The sequence below is a fragment of the Octopus sinensis genome, linkage group LG5 (assembly GCF_006345805.1).
Source record: "Octopus sinensis linkage group LG5, ASM634580v1, whole genome shotgun sequence".
In the NCBI taxonomy this organism is placed as follows: domain Eukaryota; kingdom Metazoa; phylum Mollusca; class Cephalopoda; order Octopoda; family Octopodidae; genus Octopus; species Octopus sinensis.
In genome coordinates, this window is record NC_043001.1 from 102,678,736 (window position 1) to 102,703,009 (window position 24,274).

Below are 24,274 nucleotides of genomic sequence, written 5' to 3' on the forward strand. Positions count from 1 at the left end.
TTTCTCCATTATTTCAATAAAAATATATGAAATTTAGCAACATAACATTTCTTTTATTGCCCTTTTGTCTTCACAAATCATTTTCATAGTGTTTGTATTTATCTGAAGTGAAAATAAGTATGAAAAATGAGCCTCGAAGATAAAGAGATATCTTTAGCTTTAGCTTGTTTGGCACACATGTTTATGCAACCCTTTCCCCATCATCTCAAGGTCAAAAGAATGGCAACATTAAATAATATATCTCTGAAACAAAGGCAGGATTCTTTTACTTGTTTCAGTCATTTGACTGCGGGCATGCTGGAGCACTGCTTTTAGTCGAACAAATCAACCTCAGGACTTATTCTTTGTAAGCCTAGTATTTATTCTATTAGTTGCTTTTGCCAAACCACTAAGTTATGGGGACATTAACACCGACATTGGTAGTCAAGTGATAGTTGGGGGAATAAACACAGACACACAACTTCATACATACATACATACATACATACATACATACATACATATGGCAAATGGAAGATACAAGAATCTATTATTAATCATGACAATTATTTCGACGCATCTAGCATCGATCCCTCATGAGTGGGATACTCAACAACTGGCTCAGAAGCATCTGGCAGTGCAGGTGTATCTCATCAGGTGATAAATGAATACAACTCGTTAAAATAATAGTTCCACAATGTAACTTCCCATTTTGTAGAAAGAAAAGCAGCCAGACAGAGGAAATACTTTCATTTATATAGAAGATCAAAATAAAATCACAGATAGCAAAAAGATAAACGAACATGCAATCCAGCAAGAAAAGTATGTGTTTTTGATTCGACAGTCATTTGGAATGTTCACAGCAGCCATATTCCTACCGCTCTATGTCACGCTGGTGTGACCTATATTGGAGTATGGGATTCAAGCCTCTTCTACTTATCTCCTCAAAGACATACATCATCTCGAAAGAGTCCAGAAGCTGGCTACCCGCATGGTTCTTGGTCTCAAGCATTTGTCCTATGAAGAAAGGCTGAAGACGCTCGACCCTTATTCTCTAGAAAAACGACAACACCGTGGTGATCTCATTCTCGCTCACAACATCATAAGCGGAAAGTGTAATCTCTCGAAAGAGCTGTTCTTACTCCTGTTCCAGAGCGTCGGCTGCAGGATCACTCCGAAAAGCTCAATCTGCGATGATTTCATCTCAATCGAAGGAGAGAGGCTTTCTCCGTCCGGGTTGCAGATCCGTGGAATAAGCTGCCGGACAAGATAGTGAAGATGCCGACGACCACTTGGTTCAAAGTCTCTCTTGACCAGAAATGGCCTGAACTCTTTGCATGAACACCCTCCCTGTACATAACTCCATGTCCTCCTACATGGCCTTGCTTTTTGCTTTTTGAGCCAAAAAATTAACTTAACATACGACGAGATTCTTTGAGCTTCCATCTACCAAATCCATTCACAAGGCTTTGGTCGGCCCAAAGCTATAGTAGAAGACACTTGCCCAAGGTGCCACGCAATGGGACTGAACCTAGGACCATATGGCTAGGAAGCAAGCTTCTTACCACACAGCCACTCCTGTGCCTGGTCACAGAATATATATGATCATAAGACCACTAGACAAAGAGACTAAACCAGTTGTTCTCAACCATTTTTGGCCTGTTTTACTCTACAAGAGCCATCATCATCATCATCGTCGTTATTAAACATCCGTTTTCCATGCTGGCATGGGTTGGACAGTTTGACAGGTCTGAAAAACAAGCAGCTGCACCAGACTCCAGTCTGATCTGGAAATGTTTCTACAGCTGGATACCCTTCCTAACTCTAAGAGTGTAGTGGGTACTTTTTACGTTCCACTGGCACAGGAGCCAGTTAGGCGGGCCTAGCATTGATCAAGTTCGGATAGTGCTTTTTACATGCCACCAGCACAGGAGGCAGTCAGGTGGGCCTGGCATCGATCACGTTTGGATACTATTTTTTACATTCCACTGGCACAGGAGCCAGTCAAGCAGGTCTAGCATTGATCACATCAGATGGTGTTTTTTACGTGCCACAAGCACTGGAGCCAGTCAGGCAGGTCTAGCATCAATCACGTTTGGAGAGTGCTTTTTACGAGCCAGCAGTACAGGAGCCAGTCAGGCAGACATGGCATCGATCACATTTGGATGGTGCTTTTTGCGTGTCACCGGCACAGGAGCCAGTCAGAGAGCAGAGCTTTTAGAAAATCGTATTGTATTTTTATGATTAAATATCATTAGGACTTATATAAAAAATATTTTAGATATGTTGTGTATTGAAGAATAAACAATTTATCACATAAATTTTAAAAAGCTTGCTTCCCGACCACATGGTTCCAGATTCAGTCCCACTGTGTGACACCTTGGTCAAGTGTCTTCCACTATGGCCTCGGGCTGACCAAAGCTGTGTGAGTGGATTTAGCAGACAGAAACTGAAGGAAATCAGTCACATTTATATATATATGTGTGTGTGTGTGTGTGTGTGTGTGTGTGTGTGTGTGTGTGTGTACACATATTTGTGAGTCTGTTTGTTACCCCCATCATCGCTTGACAACTGATGTTGGTATGTTTATGTCCCTGTAACTTAGCAGTTTGGCAAAAGAGATCAATAGAATAAATGCTAGGCTTACAAAGAATAAGTCCTGGGGTCGATTTGTTTGACAAAGGATGGGGTGGGCTCCAGAATGGCCACAGTCAAATGACTGAAACAAGTAAAACAATAAAAATTAAAAGAACAAAATCCTATAGGGACCCACAAGGGCCATATGGACTCTGACCAAGAACCACTGGATTAAACAATAACTGAGAGAGTAGGAGGGCACAAAAATAAACAATTCAGTACTCTTAAAATATTGATTTTCTGTCAAAAGCTGTTATGGAGGTGCCCTGGTTGCTTTGCCTTGTAGCTTAAACCTGTTTAAGAGTTACAATGTAATCTAAACACAAAGTGCAAATGTATTAAAATGTTGGGGGTTGGTTAGTTACAGCCCCTCCTTTTAAACTTGGATAGAAAAATGTTAAAATGTTGGATTTTTTTTTTTTTTTTTTAAAGGGAAAATGAATGGCATCCAGAAACCTATTTCAAGTCATACACAAGCAACAACAACATGTATTTCCAAAGAATATATCTCAACATATGCATATTTTGCTTCTTCTAATGGATTTCATGTCAGCTTCACTACTTTTCAAAAGCTAATATTTTTACTTCCATTTTTTACCATTATTTTTATATGTATACGATGAAAATAACACCTAATTGTCAAGGCAAGAACAAAACACCACAGTAACTTGACACTCATTATGTATGCTGAAACGATACAAGTCTGCTGAATATAAGCTAAAAACATGCATCTAATGAATATTACAAGCATTTATGAATGAAAATTGCTTTGGCAGGTTCGATGAAGTAGTTTGGAGGTAGAAGAGCTTTAAATTTGACTTTGGAATGAGATTTAAATGTCTCCAATATACAACCGTATGAAAATAAACATACAACTCTTTGTGACAGGATGCAATTCATTTCATTTTTAAATGCAAAACACCTGTATAAATGATGTGGTGAATGTACTTACAAAACCCAAAGAACTTGTCAGGGAAAGAATCTGGCCAGGAGTCAAGTGGCATTTCTCCAACCATTCTTGACTATTTGAACAATGAAACACTTCTTGGTTCATTTTAGCTATAATATAAAAATATAAGATAGAAAGACTTGAAAATTAAAATGAACAAAATAATTAACAGTAATAAGCATACACAAGTGTTAGTTGAATCAAATTATAATTAAGAGATTGGTAATGGTTCAAATCAGATTCAACTTGAATTGTTTCACTTGAGAAATTTAAATCTTTTATCTTTTAATTGTTTCAACCCTATGGCTGTAGCCATGCTGAGGAACAGGCTTGAAGAATTTTAGTGAAACGAACCAACCCCCAGGACTTCTTTTTTCGTTGGGTGCTTTTACCGAAATGCTACATTACAGGGACATAAACACAACATCAGTTGTCAAGTCGTGATGGGGGGTGGGAGATACAGATACAAAGATATACACAACATACACACATATGTATATATGACAGGCTTGTTTCAGTTTCCATCTGTCAAATCCCCTCACAAGGCTTTGGTCAGCCTGAATCTATAGCAGAAGACTCTTGCCCAATATGTCACACAGTGAGACTGAACTTGGAAACATGCGATCGGGAAGCCACATCATCATCATCATCATCGTTTAACGTCCGTTCTCCATGCTAGCATGGGTTGGACGGTTCGACCGGGGTTCTGGGAAGCCAGAAGGCTGCACCAGGCTCCAGTCTAATCTGGCAATGTTTCTACAGCTGGATGCCCTTCCTAACGCCAACCACTCCGTGAGTGTAGTGGGTGCTTTTTACGTGCCACCTGCACGTCTTTCAAAAATTAAAAAGCTGAGATGTTACTAAACTAAGACAGATGTTGAGGATTGTTAGCTGCTTCTGATTTTTCGTAAACCTTATCTGACTTAAATACCAGCTTTAATGTAGCCCTTGCTTAACTTAGATACTTTTCAAAAACCTTGTAATTTATAATTGTTGTTGAGATGGCAAAATTTACTAGTGAAGACATACATTCAACAAAACATTATATAATGTATGAATAATTAAATTTGATAGAAGCAAGTATTTAATTTCATTGTCAAGGTAGTTCTCAGCTAACAGACCCAAAGGAAAATGGATAAGATAACAGTGATACAGCACAGCAAATTCACATAATTTTTCAATGTATAGATATCATTTAAAATTAGAGCTACAGTCTGAAAAAAATTTTGAGAATGTTTCAGTAAACATGAATTATGAAATTAAATATAAACATTTTGCATACTGTTGCCCATTCTATAAAGCATTTCCAACTTTTCAAAAGAAAAAAAAGAAAAAAAAAAGAAGGGCACATGACCCTATGGCTGCCGATGATCCACAAACAGGGGCAATCAAATTCAAAATTCTCTAGCTCTTCCTTTATTTTTTGGCATAGAAATTTTTTACTGTAACACTAAGTGTACATACATCCAGCTGGGTACTTAGAATGTTGTATTGAAAGGTCAATAGGATCAAATCCAACCCTAACACTGATGTTGTATCCTACTTGTACGTAATCTGTATTACTTCTCACAACTGAGATACTAAGTAAATTTCCTGCCTCTCTACCTTTAAGGTGTCGATGATTAACCAAAATAAAAAAAAAATATTTAAAAAAAGCCTGCATAGTAAGTGCACGTCAACCATTTATAAGAATAACTAAATTTTCAGAACATGCAAACTATAAAGGCAGAATAATCTTCAGAAATACTTCATGTATATATTTAAGTGGAACAGGTTCACTCTTGCTGTTGATGCCCCTGAGAAAGACACTGACATCAGAACTTCCATACTTGTAAATCTAAGGTTTTATGCCAAGATATCATGAGTTGTACAGGTGTATGCAAACAGATGCACAACTTGATTTCAAAAAGAAATATCATTTACAAACCAAAAATGCTTTAAGGCTTATTGATTTAACCACATATCATTCAGTGTGTAACAAAGTTAAACAACAGAAAACATTATAAACAAGTTCTGTTGTGTCTGGGGAGAGTCATTTTCTTTTTGTGACTTATGATTTCAGACACAACAGAATATGCTTCAATACACAAACTCATATAAAGAATCTTGCAAACCAAATCCAAAAACGAAATATTATAAACAAGGTTCACTACCAATATTGGTTCAGTTTTAACTAAAATTGACATCCATTGATTATGAGGATGAGCTCTCCAATTGATCCCATCAATGGAACAGCCTGCTTATGAAATTAATGTACAAGTGGCTGAGTACTCCAAGGACATGCATACTTATAACAGAGTTCTCAAGGAGATTCAGCATGACACGGAATATGACAAGGCTGGCCTTTTGATTTACAGGTTCTACTCATTTTTACCAGCTGAGTGGACAGGAGCAATGTGAAATAAAGTGTCTTGCTCAAGGACACAACATGCCACCCAAATTCCAACTCACAACCATGACCATGAGCCAAATATCTTAACCACTTAGCCATGCACCTTGGTTTTTCCTGTTAGATATATTGATCACCTCATTCTTCAACACTGCAACTTGCTATTCAACATTATAAGATGCTGTTAAAAACAAGCTCTTTTTTTTTCATTTTTATTTTCTAATTCTTTTTTTTATTACACCCTTACCATTTCTTTGCAGCCAACACACTGAATGTAAACAGCATACAATATAAGACAACAACAAATGGCTTGCAAAAATACAATTTATTGCTTCCACACAGGCAAGGCTTTGTTATATATTGTTCTACTGACAAATCAAGCCATATCTGATTAAATCTGTGGTGCAGAAGTAATTTGGTGATCTTTGTCAGTAAAAGAACATCCTGTTTTCCATCTGAAGACAGCAATGTTTTTAACACCAATCAAATTTTACATTGGTTGTTCCCCTCACCCCTATACACTCATCAGAAAGACATCAAAACATAGAAAGATGCTTGGACAGCTTATTGCTATAAGCCTGTCAAAATTCACAGCTCAAATCACTAACTATACATATACATATATACACACATACATACACACACACACATACATGCACATGACAGTGGGTACAAAATCTCAATTCTGATTAGTCTACAACATACATTCTGCTGAGTCTAAAGATAATTCCTAAATGTTCAGTCAAAGAACTGTGTTTTAAGTCTATTCACCAAACAAAACACTAGCACCAACTTTGTTATGAAAATTCAAAATTCATCAGAAGATTTCTATATGTGAAATGGCAAGGTTTAAATCTTTCAAATAATTTTTAAAAAGCTGAGCTCTGAATCTTCATAAAAACAACATCAAATTTAATTCCCGCATATATATTTATATAATACACTTTAGTAAAAAGTATCAATCAAGTACAGTGGGGGTCAATAAACTTCATCCTTACATCAAAATTCAAGGATCTGTGCTGAAGTGAGCATGCCAGAAAAAATTCTAGTGCTTCAAGCTTTATGTTCTGAGTTCAAATTCTGCTGAGGTCAACTTCTCTTTTGATCCTTGGGGTTCAATGTTATCACCTAGCTCTCCTTCCTAAAACTTGAGGCCTTGTGCCTATAGTAGAGTTATTATTATTATCATTATTATTGCAAAGCAGTGAACAAAGCTAAAACACCAGAATGAAAACTAAATGCATTACAGTATGCACGTAAATGCACAACCTTGGTTCTTAGCTAAAAATCTCACTTTTATGGACTTCACTTTTATCTGCCAATGCCAATAAAAGAAACTCGCTGGACCCATGGAAATTCTCATTGTGTTGACAGCTAAGACATAATAATTATTCCGTTTTCTTCATTTCTTTCTCTCATCACTTGTAAATACTAATTGCATTCTCTTTCATTCGTATTTTCTCTTGTTCTTGTTGCTGTTCCCATGCTCAATTTCAAAATTCATCCATCTGCTCTGACAATATCCAACCCCTGTATCTTCTCATTCTTCCTCATTACCACACAACATCATCACTGTCTGTATTTTTATGAAGTCAAAATGAAAAGAAAAAAAAACGGTAAAAAGGCTCAGTTTTTGTTCTCTAACAGAATTAGTTGCACTAAGGTTCATGACTGAGATTTTTTACAAATTAATTTCAATTCAATAGAAAAAAAAAAAAGAAATCACTTCAGTATTCACTGCTGCTTCTTTACCACTACCACCATCAGCACCACCACCATTAACCAATATACCTGTGTGAAACTCCATCACCTAAACAACAACTAGTTCTGAGTATATCACGTGTGTGTATGTGTGTGTGGCCCAAAAAGTTTGAGAATCTCTGTTGTAAAGTAAAAACGTGTGTGTATATGCAAGCATGCATGAATTTGTATAGCATTCCTTATTTCTTTCTCTTTCTGATTATTACCACCTCTCTCTCTCTCTCTGGTTTACTATCCACATCACTCAGTACAACTCTTCTCCCTTCAACAGAAAGCTTTCTTAGGACATAAACACTTGTAGCTACAAGTGTCATTGATATAACTGATACCAATATTCTTTTCTACTCTAGGCACAAGGCCCCCGAAATTTTGGGGGAGAGGGCCAGTCGATTAGATCAACCCCAGTACATGACTGGTACTTAATTTATTGACCTCCAAAAGGATGAAAGGCAAAGTTAACTTCAGCAAAATTTGAACATAAAGACAGATGAAATATTGCTAAGCATTTCGCCCAGCATGCTAACGTTTCTGCCAGCTCGACGCCTTAATAGATACCAATATTATCCAAAACTTAACTGACAACTAATGAGATATCCTCATTTTTATGTCATGGCTTCAGGCAGTGAGCTGGTAGAATAGTAACTGCACCAGACAAAATGCCTAGCAGTATTTCTTTTGTCTTTTATGTTCCTGGTTCAAATGCCACTGACGTCAATTTTGCCATTCGTCCTTTCGGGGTTGTTAAAATAAGAACCAGTAAAGGACTGGGGCCGATGTAATCAACTTTCTCCACCGCCACAAATTGCTCGCACTATGGCAAATTTAGAAAGAATTATGAAATCATTGTTAATGCCATCATGTCAGATAAATTGATTGTAAATAAAGTCCCCAGTCTGGTTTCACTTCTCAACTGGAACTAGTCTAGTTTTACATAGGGAACGTAAAAACATCTCCGCCACTCAAATTCACTATTGCAAAATGATGATGATGATGATGATGACTATTATTACTATTATCATGGTGGCAAGGTGTCAGGACCATTGGCACATGGAACAAAATGCTTAGTGGCATTTCTTCCAGCTCTTTAGGTTCTGAGTTCAAATTCTATGAAGGTCAACTTTCAAGATTGATTAAAATAAGTACCAGTTGAGTAGTGGGGGTCGATGTACTTCCATTACACCCTCTCCCTAAATTTGTCAGACATGTGCGAAAATTTGAAAACCATTACTATAATTATTCCATTAGCAGGGAAACCAAACAGAAATGTTGCTGATGTTCCAAGTGTTGATTTCACTGGAAGATCTTGGATGCATTCTCAGTTGTTTTAATCCAAAGACTATAAAAAGATGGTCAACAAGAGAAGAAACCCCAGATGTTACATTTATGTGCAGCTGACCAGCTCAAAGCAATCTGAATCAGAGGGAAGAAGAAAAGAGCAGGATGCCACACTCAATCACTGCCTCCAACACCCTGACTGCAGCAATCACAGCAGTTGCCACAATAGCTCCAGCAACCCAAAGCAATAACAATTACTACAGGTAAATAAAAAGGGCACTAAGAAGTTTTCCTACCAACAATAAAAGCAAAAAGAAATTCCTGAAAACACAGGCATAACATCGACACCCTTAATGAGTGAGGAAGCTACAAAGGACTATGCAGAGTCCAAAAAGTGAGAAGGAAACAATCCATAAAGAGGAAGCAGTGTGGGTCACAGGAAAGAAGTGAAATGACCTTCTAAAGCATAGGCTCTCAAAGTGGATGCTACCACCCCACAGTGGACTTTGAGACGGTCCGGGTGGGTGCTGGTGCCTAAGGGAGTGGTAGAGAAAAAGGTGACGTTCGGAGGAAGGCAGTGAATTGGAGGACGCTATGAATTTATCATAATGTTATTATAGTATTGTACATAAATTATATAATATTATATTAAATATCAAACGATTCATAGTATATATAAATTAGTAAAATACAAAATATTTATTTATACATAAAAATAGGGGTGGGGCACTGGGGGTATTATGTGGCTATGAGGTAACCCAAAATGTTTGAGAACCTCTGTTGTAAAGTAAAAGGTTTTGGAGCAACAAAACGAAACACAAAAAGAAATGGTCAAATATACAAGTGAACCAACGGGCCTAAAAGAACAGCAACAACAAAGTTACAAGATCCGCAGAAGCAATATGAGATACAACAATAACAGAAGATGCAGGAGGAAGAGCAGCAGCAGCAGCTAAAACAAGCACTGCAATAAAGACTTAAAAAAAGACTCCGCCGGTTACGACGACGAGGGTCCCAGCTGATACGATCAACGGAACAGCTTGCTCGTGAAATTAACGTGCAAATGGCTGAGCATTCCACAGACACGTGTACCCTTAACGTAGTTCTCGGGATAATCAGCGTGACACAGAGAGTGACAAGGCTGACCCTTTGAAATACAAGTACAACTCATTTTTGCCAGCTGAGTGGACTGGAGCAACGTGAAATAAAGTGTCTTGCTCAGGACACAACGCGTCGCCGGGAATCGAACTCACAACCTTACGATCATGAGCCGAATGCCCTAACCACTAAGCCACGCGCCCTCACGCACTGCAATAAGAATAATAGTCAAATGGGAAATGCACTACCATAGCTACCATAGACTGGCCCTCGTGCCGGTGGCACTTTAAAAACACCCACTACACTCTCGGAGTGGTTGGCGTTAGGAAGGGCTTCCAGCTGTAGAAACTCTGCCAAATCAGATTGGAGCCTGGTGCAGCCATCTGGTTCGCCAGTCCTCAGTCAAACTGTCCAACCCATGCTAGCATCGAAAGCGGACGTTAAACGATGATGATGATGATAGCTAACTCAAGGAACTTGCCTGGAATTGAAAGGAAATGTCATCTCAAAGAACTGACCATTCATGTGGCAACACCAAAGCAGAGATAATTGCAGAAGAGATATACGAACATCTATACAAGACACATTTAATACTATAAACAGAAAGGCTGTCAAAAAACAATAAGGAAACCAAAAATCAATTAAATGTTCAATAAGATGGTGTTGAGGTATTTCAGAAGGTATTTCAAATTTAGACATCACAGGAATTATTCATCAACATCACGATCACTTCCGCTGCCACCACCACAACCAACACCGCCATTGTTATTAAAAAAGTGGATTGGCAGAAACATTAGAGGGATAGATAAAATACTTTGTGATATTTCTTCTAGCTTTTTATATTATGAGTTTCAAATCTTGCCATGGCCAAGATTTGCCTTTCATTCTTCAGGGTTTGAGATAATAAAGTACCGATAAAGTAATGGGGTCAATGGAATGTACTAGCAATCTCCTACCATTGGTCTTGTGCCATTAGAAACAATGTTATAATCATCATCATTATGTTCATAACAATTTTGTACAAGATTCTATTGCACCAGGCTTATGTGCTTTTGTGAGGGCAAATGGTTTTGGTCAGTGCAAGGGTACAGAAGAAACCTAGCAAAGATGCCACACTGTGAGATTGAAACCAGAATCATGTGTTTGGGAAGCAAGCCTCTTACCACAGAGCCATGCCTGCACCTATTCAAGTAGATTAGATTAATATATTATTGAATAAAGTGTGACACAGTAAACAAATGTCATTGAAACATGTAGTGTGTTTAGTTAAATTTCATAATATCGTGAATTCAAACCCAAAACAGAAATAATGTTGCATTTCAGTATAACTCCAAAGACCAGTTCATTTGATTGTATACTCCCACTTCCTTACATCTGAGGCTTTGTGCTAAGAAATCCTTATTAGCTCTGCCTTCGCTAAGGCAGAGATAGTGTTTCAGTCATATTTGTGTGTTTGTTTGTTCATGGACAAGATATCTCAAGAACCGCTGGATGGATTTGGATGAAACTTTCAGGGATGTTTGGCTTCATGACTGGCATGAAATGATTATATTTTGGGATCAATCAGGACAAAGATTCTGGATTATTTTTCCAGTATTTTTTCTTAATTTTTGAGAGTGGTCGGGTTCATTTTTAGTATTCTTGTTTGTGAGAGTAGTCGAGTTTATTTCAGATATTCTCGTTTTAAAAATCATCTCTGGCTAATCACTGAAAGGACATGGTGTTGCCTTGCTGGTGGTTTGTGCTCTCTGAGTGATCTTGTTATTATTATTATTATTATCATTATAAGGGAGAGGTAGGAAGCTATATCAGTAATTTTGCAAACTCTAGTCTCATGTCTATCAAATTCTACTGCAATCATTGTTGTTCTCTCTTGTGACAATAAAATAATTTCTTCAAGGTGAATAAAATAACTAACAACAAGGATGTGTGGATGTGTATAGGCCAGCATGTGAAAGAACAGACCCAACACTTCCTCTATATGTCATAAAAGGTAACTAAAACAGGTTGAAGTAGGATTTGCACACTCTGACCTCCTAAAACCTTCACCAGCAGTGACTACCCAAACGGATCCATGGGTTGCAGTGTTGTTGTCTGAGTGGTGTAACGATGTTTCTTTTTATCCAAATATCTGAATTTGCAGGATTGTTCAACCCATGCAGCCAGTTTATTTAACAATTGGATCAATTTTTCTAACCCGAATTGTGAAATACCATGAAAAATTCAAGTGCTATTCAGGAGATTTTGAAATATTAGCAAACAACTTCAATTTTATGGTATGAAGCACCACCATCACCACCACACGGAAGATACTAGTCCACTGATCCTATATATATAGTCTTGGATGATTTTAAATATTATTCCAGAATCTAAGTCAGTGATACTCAACTATTTTTTTTACCTGTGGACCCTTTTGATTACTATTCCACTCTAGTGGGCCCCCATAGCCATTCAATGCTTAAAAAATAGTTTTATAAATACTCCTTTCAAAATCTTAGTTTGTTTTTCACACATCAACGTGTGTCGGCTGAACTATGTGGAACATTAGAGAAAGAAATCTTGCTGTTTCTTGCAATAAATACATATAAAGCATAATCTTTTCATGGACCTTTAATAAACTACTATTTTGTTTGTGTAAACCCCTAAAAATCTTATATGAACCCACAAGTGTCATATGAACCTCGGTAGAGAGCCACAGATCTAAATGAATCCAGTGCTGAACAAAAAAAATTCTACTCAAAAATGCAACAATACTCTTGTAGTGGTTTTGAGCTCACAATCTATAGTTCAACATTTACACCATCTAACCACTTTGCTTCTACAATTAACAAAATAGGATGAGCAAATATTATTGTCTTGTTGGCTGAGCTAAGAAGAGGGATAAGACGTTGCCTTGAGACATACCACACTAGCTGCCGGAGGAGGTAAATCTATTTAACTTACAGCCTCATCCTGTAAAACACAACTGAGATCTGGCTAATGGTGCTTTATGAATCATATTCATAGCTAAGTTTAAAAATCTGATCATTTAACCTGACAACCACTTCTGGATCCATAACCTAAAAACCTTAATTCTCCCAATCACAGAGCTTCTTCTACTATAAATTATAAAACAAAAATTAAAAAACAAAAAAAAATGGGTGTAAATATGATAAAAGGAAAGGAGGAAAATTGGTATATTTTAATAAACTGTAATACATATATATGTATGTATGTATACGCACACATATACATACTGATACATTGTTATCAGAAGAAAAACTTTATCTTTCAACATAGACAATAACCAATGCTCTGTGTGTGTGTGTGTGTGTGTGTGAGTGCGCGCGCGCACGTGCATGTGTGTGTGAGTGTGTGTTTAAAAAGAAAAAGCATCCAAGTCATAATTTGTCCTGCCATTATATCCTTCCAACTACAAAGACAAATGTGCGTGAATACATGTGCACATAAGTGCATACTTGCATGAGCATGTACACACACACACACACACATGCATGCACGCATGTACACACACACACACACACACACAGAGGATCTGTTTTTATAGGCAAACCTCAAACATTTACCAAGCCATCCTTTGAGAGTTTGTAAATAAACTCACTGCAAATGCACTGTTTTAAATATATCTGTCTTTTCTTGCAATAAAAAAGCATCTCATATTCTCTTAACTCAAACTATCAGATGATCTTACACACACACACACAGATATGCACACACTTGAGTATGTGGGAAGTGGTGGGGGAGAGACATGGTGCAAAAATATATAAAGGCCATGGCATGCAGGCAAATAAGAAGAAAAGAAAAAGTTCTCAAGGATGTCAGGGAAATGTCCGATTTTGTGAAAGAAATATAAAAAGAATGGCAGATCTGAATAAACTTGAGTTTCTCAAAGTAACAGGCAGGAAATACATTGTTGTTAATTGCAATAGCACAGCGGCCACAAGAACAACATAAACATCAGCAACAACAACAACAACAGAAGTTGTGCGATGTATGCATACATGTGTGGTAGAATGTTCCCAATATAGGTAAGTAGTATGGGAAGAGAGAGAGAGAGAAAGAGAGAGAGAGAGAGAGAGAGAGATGGAGCGAAGCAACAATAAGACAGAAAAGAGGCAAAGTGGAGAAGAAGAAGGAAATAAAAGAAAGAGGGTGACTATTTGCAACAGAGTCGGTGGGGGGTGGGGTGTTGCAGTACTTTTGGCTTTCTCTGCCTTGGTCCATCCCTCGTTTTCATTTTCAGTTACAATGTGTGCATGCATGTGCACAGTGTTGCTTCTGACGCTTCTTTATCTCATACCTCATATGTGTGTGTATGTGTGTGGGTGGGTGCACAAGTGCATCTGCACATCCACACACACACACATGATAGTTGTGGTAGTGTTCATGTGTGTGCATGTACGAGTAGAGAGAGAGAGAGAGAGAAAGAAAGAGAAGATAGGTCTCTAATATGGTCCTCACTATCCCACCACTTTTTATCAATTACCACACCTAATCACCCTCTTCCCAGCCCATTAGCCCAAGATCAATAACCATGTTTGTGGTTCAATATAAATGTATAGAGACACTGGCTCAACAGAGATCGACATCATCCAATATAACCAGATTCTCTGTTGACACACAAACATCACAGCCTTCTAACTCTTACACTATTGACACATACATCAACATCTCCACTACCACATTCACCATTATGAACATAATTCTTCTTGATTCTCTTCCACCTCCTCATCATCATTATTATCGTCCTCACCACCACCATCACCTGGTATCATTATTATCAGTTTTATAGACATTTTTCGTTCTCCTTTCCATTCCTGCTTGTCTTGCTAAAATTGTACACAACCTCAAGCTAAGGTGATTATTTAAATGAAAAAAAGACACATGCATAATTATAAAGATTTTACACAGCAGCTCCTCACCAGAGCAGCAGTACCATCGTTATACTGAGCAAATTTGAAGAAACAGATTAAACTCCCCAGCAAATTTTAATAGCTGACAGAAATTATCCAAGATGCAGAGCAAAAAGACATGGACATTGGAAATCGAAACAGCACTAATCATTCTGACTACTCATCATGGTCAGATTTCTTGACACAGAAGGGACCTCCTCTATACAGGCATTCAACTTGCTACAGATAGCAGCTAAATCTCCAGGAAATGTTCTTACTGTTTTCAAAGACCAAAGTCTTCCATATACAAAGAGAAAAAAAAAAAGATGAGATGACTGTGGCTGGAATACTTTTGATGATAGATCTGCTGGATAAAGGCTGACCTAGGGTTAAACAATAACAACAATCATCAACAATAGTTGCAAAAATAGTACAGATGCACTTCACACACACACACAGAGTCAATGCACTAGTGTCAATATAAAGACATGCAGAAACAAATACACAGTAGAGCATGAGTGTTCACACACAAAGTAGAGCATGCACATGAACACACACACACAACAAACAGTTTCTGTCAATCAAATTTCATTCACAAGGCATTGGCCAGCCCATGCCTATAGTAGGAGACACTCGACCAAAATTATATGCTTTCACAGTGACACTCATCATGTATGACACTATGTTTGTCTTCATCTCAGTGATGTTCACTCCTTTCAGCTTATTTGTAACATCCAAGCAGCAGCATGGCTCTGTGCTAAGAAGTCTGCTTCCCAACGAAATGGTTTCAGGATTCAGTCCAGCTGCATGCCATCTTCGATTATATCCTCGGGTTGACCAAAACCTTGTGAGTGGATTTCAAAGATGGAAACTCAAAGAAGAATGTATGCATGCAGGTACTGGAGCATTAAACACTGAGGACAATAAGGGAAATAGGTTTCCCCAAAAACCCAGGGGCTCCCTACAAGTAGAAGATAGTTTCAGTTGCCTAATTAGCAGTGGAGGAGAGTGTTCTGAAACTATACTTGTTAGAATAAGAACAGGATGGAGAATATTCAGAGAGTTATTATTTCTGTTAGCAGCAAAAGGGTCTTCCTTTCTCAGACTAAAAGGCAGATTGTATGATGGTTGGGTATGGACAGCAATTTTATATGGTAGTGAGACAAAGGCCTTGAAGGCAGAGGACATGTAGAGAGGAATGAAGCTAGTGTATTCCATTGGATGTGCAGTGTCAGTGTACTTGCATAATGAAGTGCTAAGATGCCGATAGAAGAACTGAGGTATCAGATGCAGGCTGCACTGGTTTGATTGTGTAATGCATGTGGATGATAAGAGCTGTGCTAAGGAGGGCCGGCTGCATAAAGTGGATGGAACTTGTGGAAGAGGGAGGCCCAGGAAAAGATGAGACAAAATAGAGAGTGTGGTTCTCAAAATGCTGAGTCTCATGGAAGCAACAACAAAGGGCCAAGACGATAGGTGATTCACTGTGTTGGAGACAACATGCTCCCCACCAAAGTCAAAGTGATATCCCTAAATATAGACATCAAGCTAAGTAAAATCGTGGCCATCCATACAGACAGGCAGGCATGTCCTTTATGGTCATGCCATCATTGCCTCTCACAACTGAGAGGTCTTTGTCTTGCAGGTGCCACATAAAAGGTACTCAGCACGCTGTGAAGTGGTGGGCATCAGGAAGGGCATCCAGCTGTAGAAACCATGCCAAAACATGTCAACCTGATTTCCGTGCCGGTGGCACGTAAAAAGCACCATTCAAGCATGATTGTTACCTGTGTTGCCTTACTGGCACTTATGCTGGTGGAACATGAAAAAACTTTCGAGTGAGGTCGTTGCCAGTGCCACTGGACTGGCTCCTGTGCGGGTGGCATGTAAAAAACACCACTTGAGCATGGCCATTGCCAGTACCATCTGACTGGACCTCGTGCCAGTGGCACGTAAAAGCACCCACTACACTCTCGGAGTGGTTGGTGTTAGGAAGGGCATTCAGCTGTAGAAACACTGCCAGATCAGACTGGAGCCTGGTGCAACCATCTGGTTCGCCAGTCCTCAGTCAAATCGCCCAACCCATGCTAGCATGGAAAGCGGACGTTAAACGATGATGATTTTATATATATATGTATATATAAACTTGGGTGCTGAAACAAAAAGTACCAGATCCTAACCCTGACAGCAAATGCCCTCATATTAACTGGCACTGTTGCAATCTGATAACTGAAGAGTAAAATTTCCTCAGGCCTTACACCCCAAGCACATTATCAAGTAACTGATAGTGCTCTAGATATCCAGCTCCAGCCAGCTATAAAAAACATATTCCAGCAACATATTAGTATGACAGAAGGCAAAATCTGAAAGAGAAGAGAGATAAAATGAAGGGTAACATCATTTCTCATGAGAAGTGAAATAGTTACAAATAGTAATCAAAGCACAGCCATGTGTTCAACTTTACTCTAAAGCATGCATGGGCAACCTGTGGCCTGTGGGTTGCATGCAGCCCTCAAAGAGTTTCTTGATTATTAATTTCATACTAAGACAAATAAAATTAAGAAGAACTGCAAAAAACGCAGTGTGAAGTGTGCAAGTAATATTTCATGCTTACGTGTTTTATCATGCGGCCCTCTCCCACTTGGAAACGGTATGATGCAGTCTTCAGTTGATGAAAAGTTTCCCATCCCTGCTCTATAGTTCCCATCATTTCCCACAACATCTTTATAAACTCAGTGAGGCACAGCTCAAGTTCTTTCTTTTCTCTTTATTTATTTCTTTTATCCGTTCTCTCCTCCATTTATTTTTTATTCTCTTACTCATCTACAGTCCTAATGAGAAAATAGCAGTGACTTTCATTTGTATAGTCACTGTTACTTTTAACAAGCAAATTAGACACAAGAGCAACTCAAGTCGGCTTTGTTGTTGCAGTTATGATCGTCATGATTCTCATCCCTAACCACAATAACAAAGAGCTGAAACTCTTCAATTTACATACAAATGATAATAACTGAGACGCTTTCACTTCAGATTCTCTACAGCTACATTATAGACAGTGTGTGCATCTGTGGTAGCCATCAATAATTATGTGAGCACTTGAATCAAATGCAATCCCTACTGCCACTACCGTACATAACAAGAATTCCATCCCCCCCACCTCTCTCTCTCTCTCTCTCTCTCTCTCTCTCTCTCTCTCTCTCTTTCTCTTACACAAACTTGGAAACCCCCAGCTGAGATATAAGAAGAAAAGAAAAGGCCCCTGGACTGATTCAAAATTAGATGTCTGCAGCAGATGACCTCCACCACCCACTCCACACAAACACTGCACCACATCATATTCGGTTTTGTTTCATTTCATAGTCTTTGTTTATTTCCTTGGTTGAAATCTGCAAGGTATGCTAAGTCTGTAGCAAAACTTAATGTATCTGACACATCTCTCACAATTATTGCTGTTTCTTGTTGATGTGCTAATATTGATGGTGGTGGTGGTGGTGGTGATGTTACTGGACTTGCTGATGTTATTGGTGGTGGTGGTGGTAGTGGTGGTGGTTGTGATGTTACTATTGCTGCTGTTACTTCTATTGTTGATAGGCTGGTTTTGTTTCCTGTTCTCTTCGAGCAATTAGATAAAAATGACTTTGAAAAAAACACCATATATGCCTTAAAGCTTATCCCTGGAAAGTTTTCATTAACAATAGATTAAAACAAACTTTTCACAGGAAAGAATGAAAGTATGAAAACAACAACAATGACAATAAACAACAAAACATAAAACCATATATATATATATATATATATATATATATATATATATATTTAAATAAAAGGACAAACAATTTATACTTTGCTTCCAAAATGACACAGCAGACATAATAAGTTTCGAGTTATGCTAAATAAAATTTGCTAATAATAGCAATTATAGGGAAGGTGGTAAATTTTGTCCAATCCAAACAATGATAGCTTCAAAACCAACTTGTGTCAAAATTTGATGGTACCTGAGGCTTGGTTTCAAGATAACGTCATGGTCATCTCTATAAAGACATCAGTTGTTAACAGTAATTCTTTTTTTAAAGTTTTATTCCCCATAAATCCTCTCACCACGATTTGATCAAAGTTAAACAGAGATGGATTAAGGGAGCATGGGATAGATATTTTCATGTGGCAATGACACTTGTAAGCCTAAGTCTATCACCAACAAACAGTGGTCCTCAAAATGTTCTGTAATGGGTGATTTAGATGAAATCAAGAAATGTGGTCACTCACATTAATGTCACAACTTTACAGATTGCCAGAGAAAAGTTAAGGGTTAAGAATTTGTTCTGTTGTAGCCATCCATTACACCAATTGCTTCCTTTGAACATAAATATAGCATTGCCCTTCCTTCTAATAAACATTTTACCCAGTTCTTCCTTTCCATAGAACTTAAAACTAACAACAACAATGTAAGCTGAACAATGGTTTGTAATCTACAGCTGTAGACCAGTTTGGCATTTTTTTCTTTTTGAATTCCGTCCTTTTCAAAACCATTTTACTTTATGTAATGAAGCAATGATAGTCATTCAATGGCAGCCTGTAAAACCTTTCCAGACACACAAATGGATGTTTCCCATTAATTCTCCAAATCAAATATTGTATAGATTTTAACAGTTTACGGCAGTACGTTTGTATATCATTTTACATCTATTTCTCTAAGCTGGCATGGGTTGGGTGAGCTTCCACACCACCCAACAGAGTCCGTCGTTATCTGTTACACATAGCAATAGAGAAAACAAAACAAAAAACAAAAAAAAAACAGGCAAATCAGTTAATGTGTATGTCATTAATGTGATATGGCTTCTATGGATGGAGTCCCACCCATCATCAACTACTTTACAGCACACATTTGTTGTATTACATAACTGTCTTTGTCAAGATTAATCAATTCTCTCTCTAAAGACTATCATCATTCCATCTTTTATCATGACTTTAAGAATTCAGTAATCTGCCTAGCTAAAACCACTTACAGAATAGAATGGGTGCATTTTATCATTGGCACCAGCACTAGAAAAAAACTATCTGTCAAGATCAGAGGTTCTCAACCATTTTTGCCTACTGTAAACCCTCGAGTATAGTCCAACCTTGAGAATAATACACAGGGGATTTTTAGGGGGCTGTACCTCTGAAAAACCTAAACCTTGTGTATAATACGCACTCCTTCTCTAACATGAGTCGTGCGTAATTAAGCCAGCAGCACCTAGTCGAACAAACACTTCCGCGCATGCGTAATACAATAATGGTGATGTTCTTAACTGTTATGTGGGAATGTAAATATGTTTGCAAATTGTTTTTGTTACATGTTATTCTGTGTTCTGAATACTTTTTATTTTAATAAATGTTGCTTACTGCAAGTTATGGATGATTCTTTTATGACTTCATTGCTTTCAAGCTTAGCTTAAGGTATTTTCGCACCCGGCATCACAAAATGTGTCTGAACAAACATTAGCGGACAGCAAATAGAGACTCAGACATTGCTTAGAAAATATTTTTCATTTTTAACCTCGTGTATAGTACGCACTAGGGATTTTGACCTTTAAATTTTGGGGAAAAAACGCAGATTAGACTCGAAGATTTACGGTATGAATCCCTTTGGTTCTTGTTTTACTCTACTGGAACTCCTTAGCCATTCAATACATAAAAAAATATCTTATTGTATTTTAATAATTAAATATTATTAGGAATTTTATTAAAAAATTTTTGATATTTTGTGTCTTGTAGAAGTATAAGCAATTTACAGAACATAAATTTTAACAACTAAATCTTACGAGGAGGTACCCAAAAGTAACAAGAAATGCACTCAGTAGAACAAACTCGTAGTTAATGGCCTCTGCTGCAAGAACCCAGCTGGTGCAACCATCAGGCATCAGTCTGCCAACTGGCAGTGTCCATTGGACTTATACTGCCATGTAGTGCATCTTTGTTTTGCAGTGCTTCTCCCCTGTTCACTGATTTTTGCAATGGCTGAAATGAAGGACCATCGTGTTTCTGTAAAATCCTGTTTTCTGCTGGGGAAAATGGTGGCCAAACCAGTTGTCATGCTTCAAACAGCTTACAAAGACACTGCCATGAGCAAAACACAAGTTTACAAGTGGCTTTCATGCTTTAGGAATGGTCCCTTGTTACTGGGAGACTAACCTCATTCAGGACAACAGTAGATATCCCGAATGAATGAAAACATTATGAAAATTCAAGAACTGATCTTGGAGGACCTTCACCAAGGACCTTCACGAAGGTCATCGCTGGTGATGAAAGCTGGTGCTACAGAAGTTATAGATGTACAAGAGGTGGATAAAAACAAAATGACAGAGACGTTAAAAGGCATCAATTCACCAAGCGTTCCAGCACTGCTTCAAATAGTGGGAAACGTGCCTAGGCTGATGCATTGCTTCAAATAGTGGGAAACGTGCCTAGGCTGATGCATTGCTTCAAATGGAGAATATTTTGAAGGTGAGTAAAATAATATTGCAAAATTCCAGTTTCTGTTAGGTAGCCCCTCATATATGAATCTCCAAGGCCATATGGACCACAGATGAGAGCCACTGGTCTAGATTAAAATGTTCCCTCTAGACTAGTTCAGATATTATACAGAGTCAGTGTCTTCTAGATGGGTTGCCTTCACTACATCTTGTGGAGTCTCAAAAATTTCCATGCAAAAACCTTTTCATGAACAGCTTTGTGTTGAGTGCTTAACTTCCAGTGTGGGTCACCTCTGCTATGACCAAAGCCATAACTTTCCTTGATTTTCACAATTTACAAAGTTGCTTTGAACCAATAGCTACAAAGCTGTCTCTGATATAGCAGTAGACTGAGGGAACCAGCAGGTACTAGTGTTATCCCCTTGGTACTAGGTAGAAAGAGACTAGGCAGATTTAGGTACCAAGTTGATAGTTTAAAGACTAGTGAACTAACGGCATCTGGGTACACTTGTCAGTATTGGTGCTGAGAGGGGGGAAACATACAGGCATACCCTCCATCTGCCTGTCTACACACAAAACACACAAGTCATGGAAAAACTGTGACCTGAAAGTACTTTCTAAATAGAACACCTAATTTCACAACGAAAATACCATTTATTAAAATTACCTTGAATTTCTTAATGGTGCAACCTGCCTGATGAGCTATGCTACATGAGGCCCACATCTCAAAAGAAATTACTCATGCTTCATGTATGTATGCAGGGCTGCCATTTGATTTTCTAAATAAGAATAAGAAATTATTCTCTTCTAAATACAATTAGCACCCTAAATGCCTTTCTACAATTCTGTGAAGGGACCTCTCTATGGGGATGGGTTGTTCACATGACAGGAGCATTTGGTGGCATATGGGCTAATGGTTGTCAAGCACAGGAGTGGAGGTGGGAAGGTAACACAACAATGATCACTGCAAATGCATTGGCAAAGTCAGGCAGACGGCAGGGTTTGTTGTTGAATTTATATTGTTACACATGGTGTGTATAACAAACATGCATAGTAGGAGATAGAGGGAGGGTGGGATAGAGAAAGTGATAGTAAAATCAAAGAAGAGAAAGAGAGACAGGGAGAAACCATTATTGACAAAAGAGTTTTTAATGTAAAACTGTGAATTCTTTCTAGGCAATGAAGGGCTACAAAAGATATGTTTCACTCTGGATTAATGGCAACAACTAAATGCAAGATAACACTGGTGTATCACTGATGATCTGCTACCTGGTAGCTAGCTTCACACAATGAAACACTTGCTGCTATATTAATGGTTTGATGTTATTTTACCTGAAAGGTGTTAAAGATAAATAGCTAACCACCCACCATTAACCTGTGCTCCTTTCTGTAGCTTAATATTAATTTATCTAGACAAGGTCAGTGAAGGTTTGTCAGTGCTACTAGATTTGAAGTCTTACAAATGATAAAAAACAAAAATGGATCTATTTTCCTTATATTTTAGAAAAACATCAAAATACAGAAAAACCCATATAGTTTCAGTAAACTAAAGTAATTCCATATTCTTAAAGCAATCATTATATTTACTTCCTATTAAAGGGCAGCGAGTTGGCAGAATTGTTAGCACGCCGAGCGAAATGCTTAGCAGTATTTCATCTGCCGTTACATTGTGAGTTCAAATTCTGCCAAGGTCGACTTTGCCTTTCATCCTTTCGGAGTTGATTAAGTAAGTACCAGTTACGCACTAGGGTCGATATAATCAACTTAATCCCTTTGTCTGTCCTTGTTTGTCTCCCACTATGTTTAGCCCCCTATGGGCAATAAAGAAATAATTATATTTACTTTCTATTAAAGATTTCTGACATCTCTATACAAAACGTAGCAAAAATCAGTGCTGGCTATAAGTTCTACAGAACTTCCGTAGAAATAACCTTAACAAAATAATGTACGAGCACTGCTGATGCAACAGAATGTCATAGTGACTAATAAAAAAATTAAGTATACATTGGAGCAGCAATATTCAAAGTGGTGGTCTGCGTACCAGTGCTGGTCCACAAGCCATCAGCTTCTGGTACACAGCAAGTTTCCTGAGAAGAAAGAAACATTATAAAATGCTTATAAAATGATTATGTAATATTGTATTATTTGTTCACAAAATAAATATAAGATAATAAAAATTGTCGACTTTTAAAATATTCATTATATATATTGTTTCCGGTATAAATTAATATTATTAAGAAATATTACCGATCCCTGGGACATTGGGAAAAAAACTGCCAGCATGCCATATCAGAGAGTTTGAGAAGCACAGTCTTAGAGTATATTGTGCTTATGAAGTACCACGTACCTACAAACCTTTAATGTTTGCATATCAGCCACAGGAATGCATCTAATATGTAAATTGGTATATCTAATAACTTACAACCACTGTATGTGGTGGTTATAGAAGCAAGGTGGTTGAAGGTGAGAGTGGGTTTGATAGGTGGTGATGAAGGGGCAAAAACCTCTAAAATATGGCATATACACTCATTACCCATTCTCGTCTTTGATCACATTGTTTACATCTGACATCTCGATATGAAATGTAGCAAAAAATCAGCGCTGGCTAAAATTTCTATAGAATCTCTGTAGAAATAACGTCAACAAAATTACTTTCTATTATCCAGTTTCACATGGGAAAGGATGAAATTCTCAGTGATTTTACAGAAGTTGTTATCTGACAATAAAAATATTTCATCAATGCAACAGCATCATTATGACATATATGGGGATAGGATATCTCATTGCTGCTCATTACAGTATTAAAAGATATTCAGGATGATACTGATATTGAAGCTAAAGC

At 37.8% G+C, this 24,274-nt stretch overlaps 1 protein-coding gene across 1 annotated transcript in view; it reads right to left on the reverse strand.

Annotated features, from left to right (window-relative positions):
* The window catches only part of LOC115212233 (serine/threonine-protein kinase greatwall-like), a 788,337-nt gene that overhangs the window by 452,783 nt on the left and 311,280 nt on the right, over positions 1 to 24,274 (reverse strand). The window contains exon 8 of the mRNA XM_036502979.1: positions 3,569 to 3,675. Within this exon, the coding sequence (XP_036358872.1) occupies positions 3,569 to 3,675 (107 nt within the window). The remainder of the gene's footprint in view (positions 1 to 3,568; positions 3,676 to 24,274) is intronic.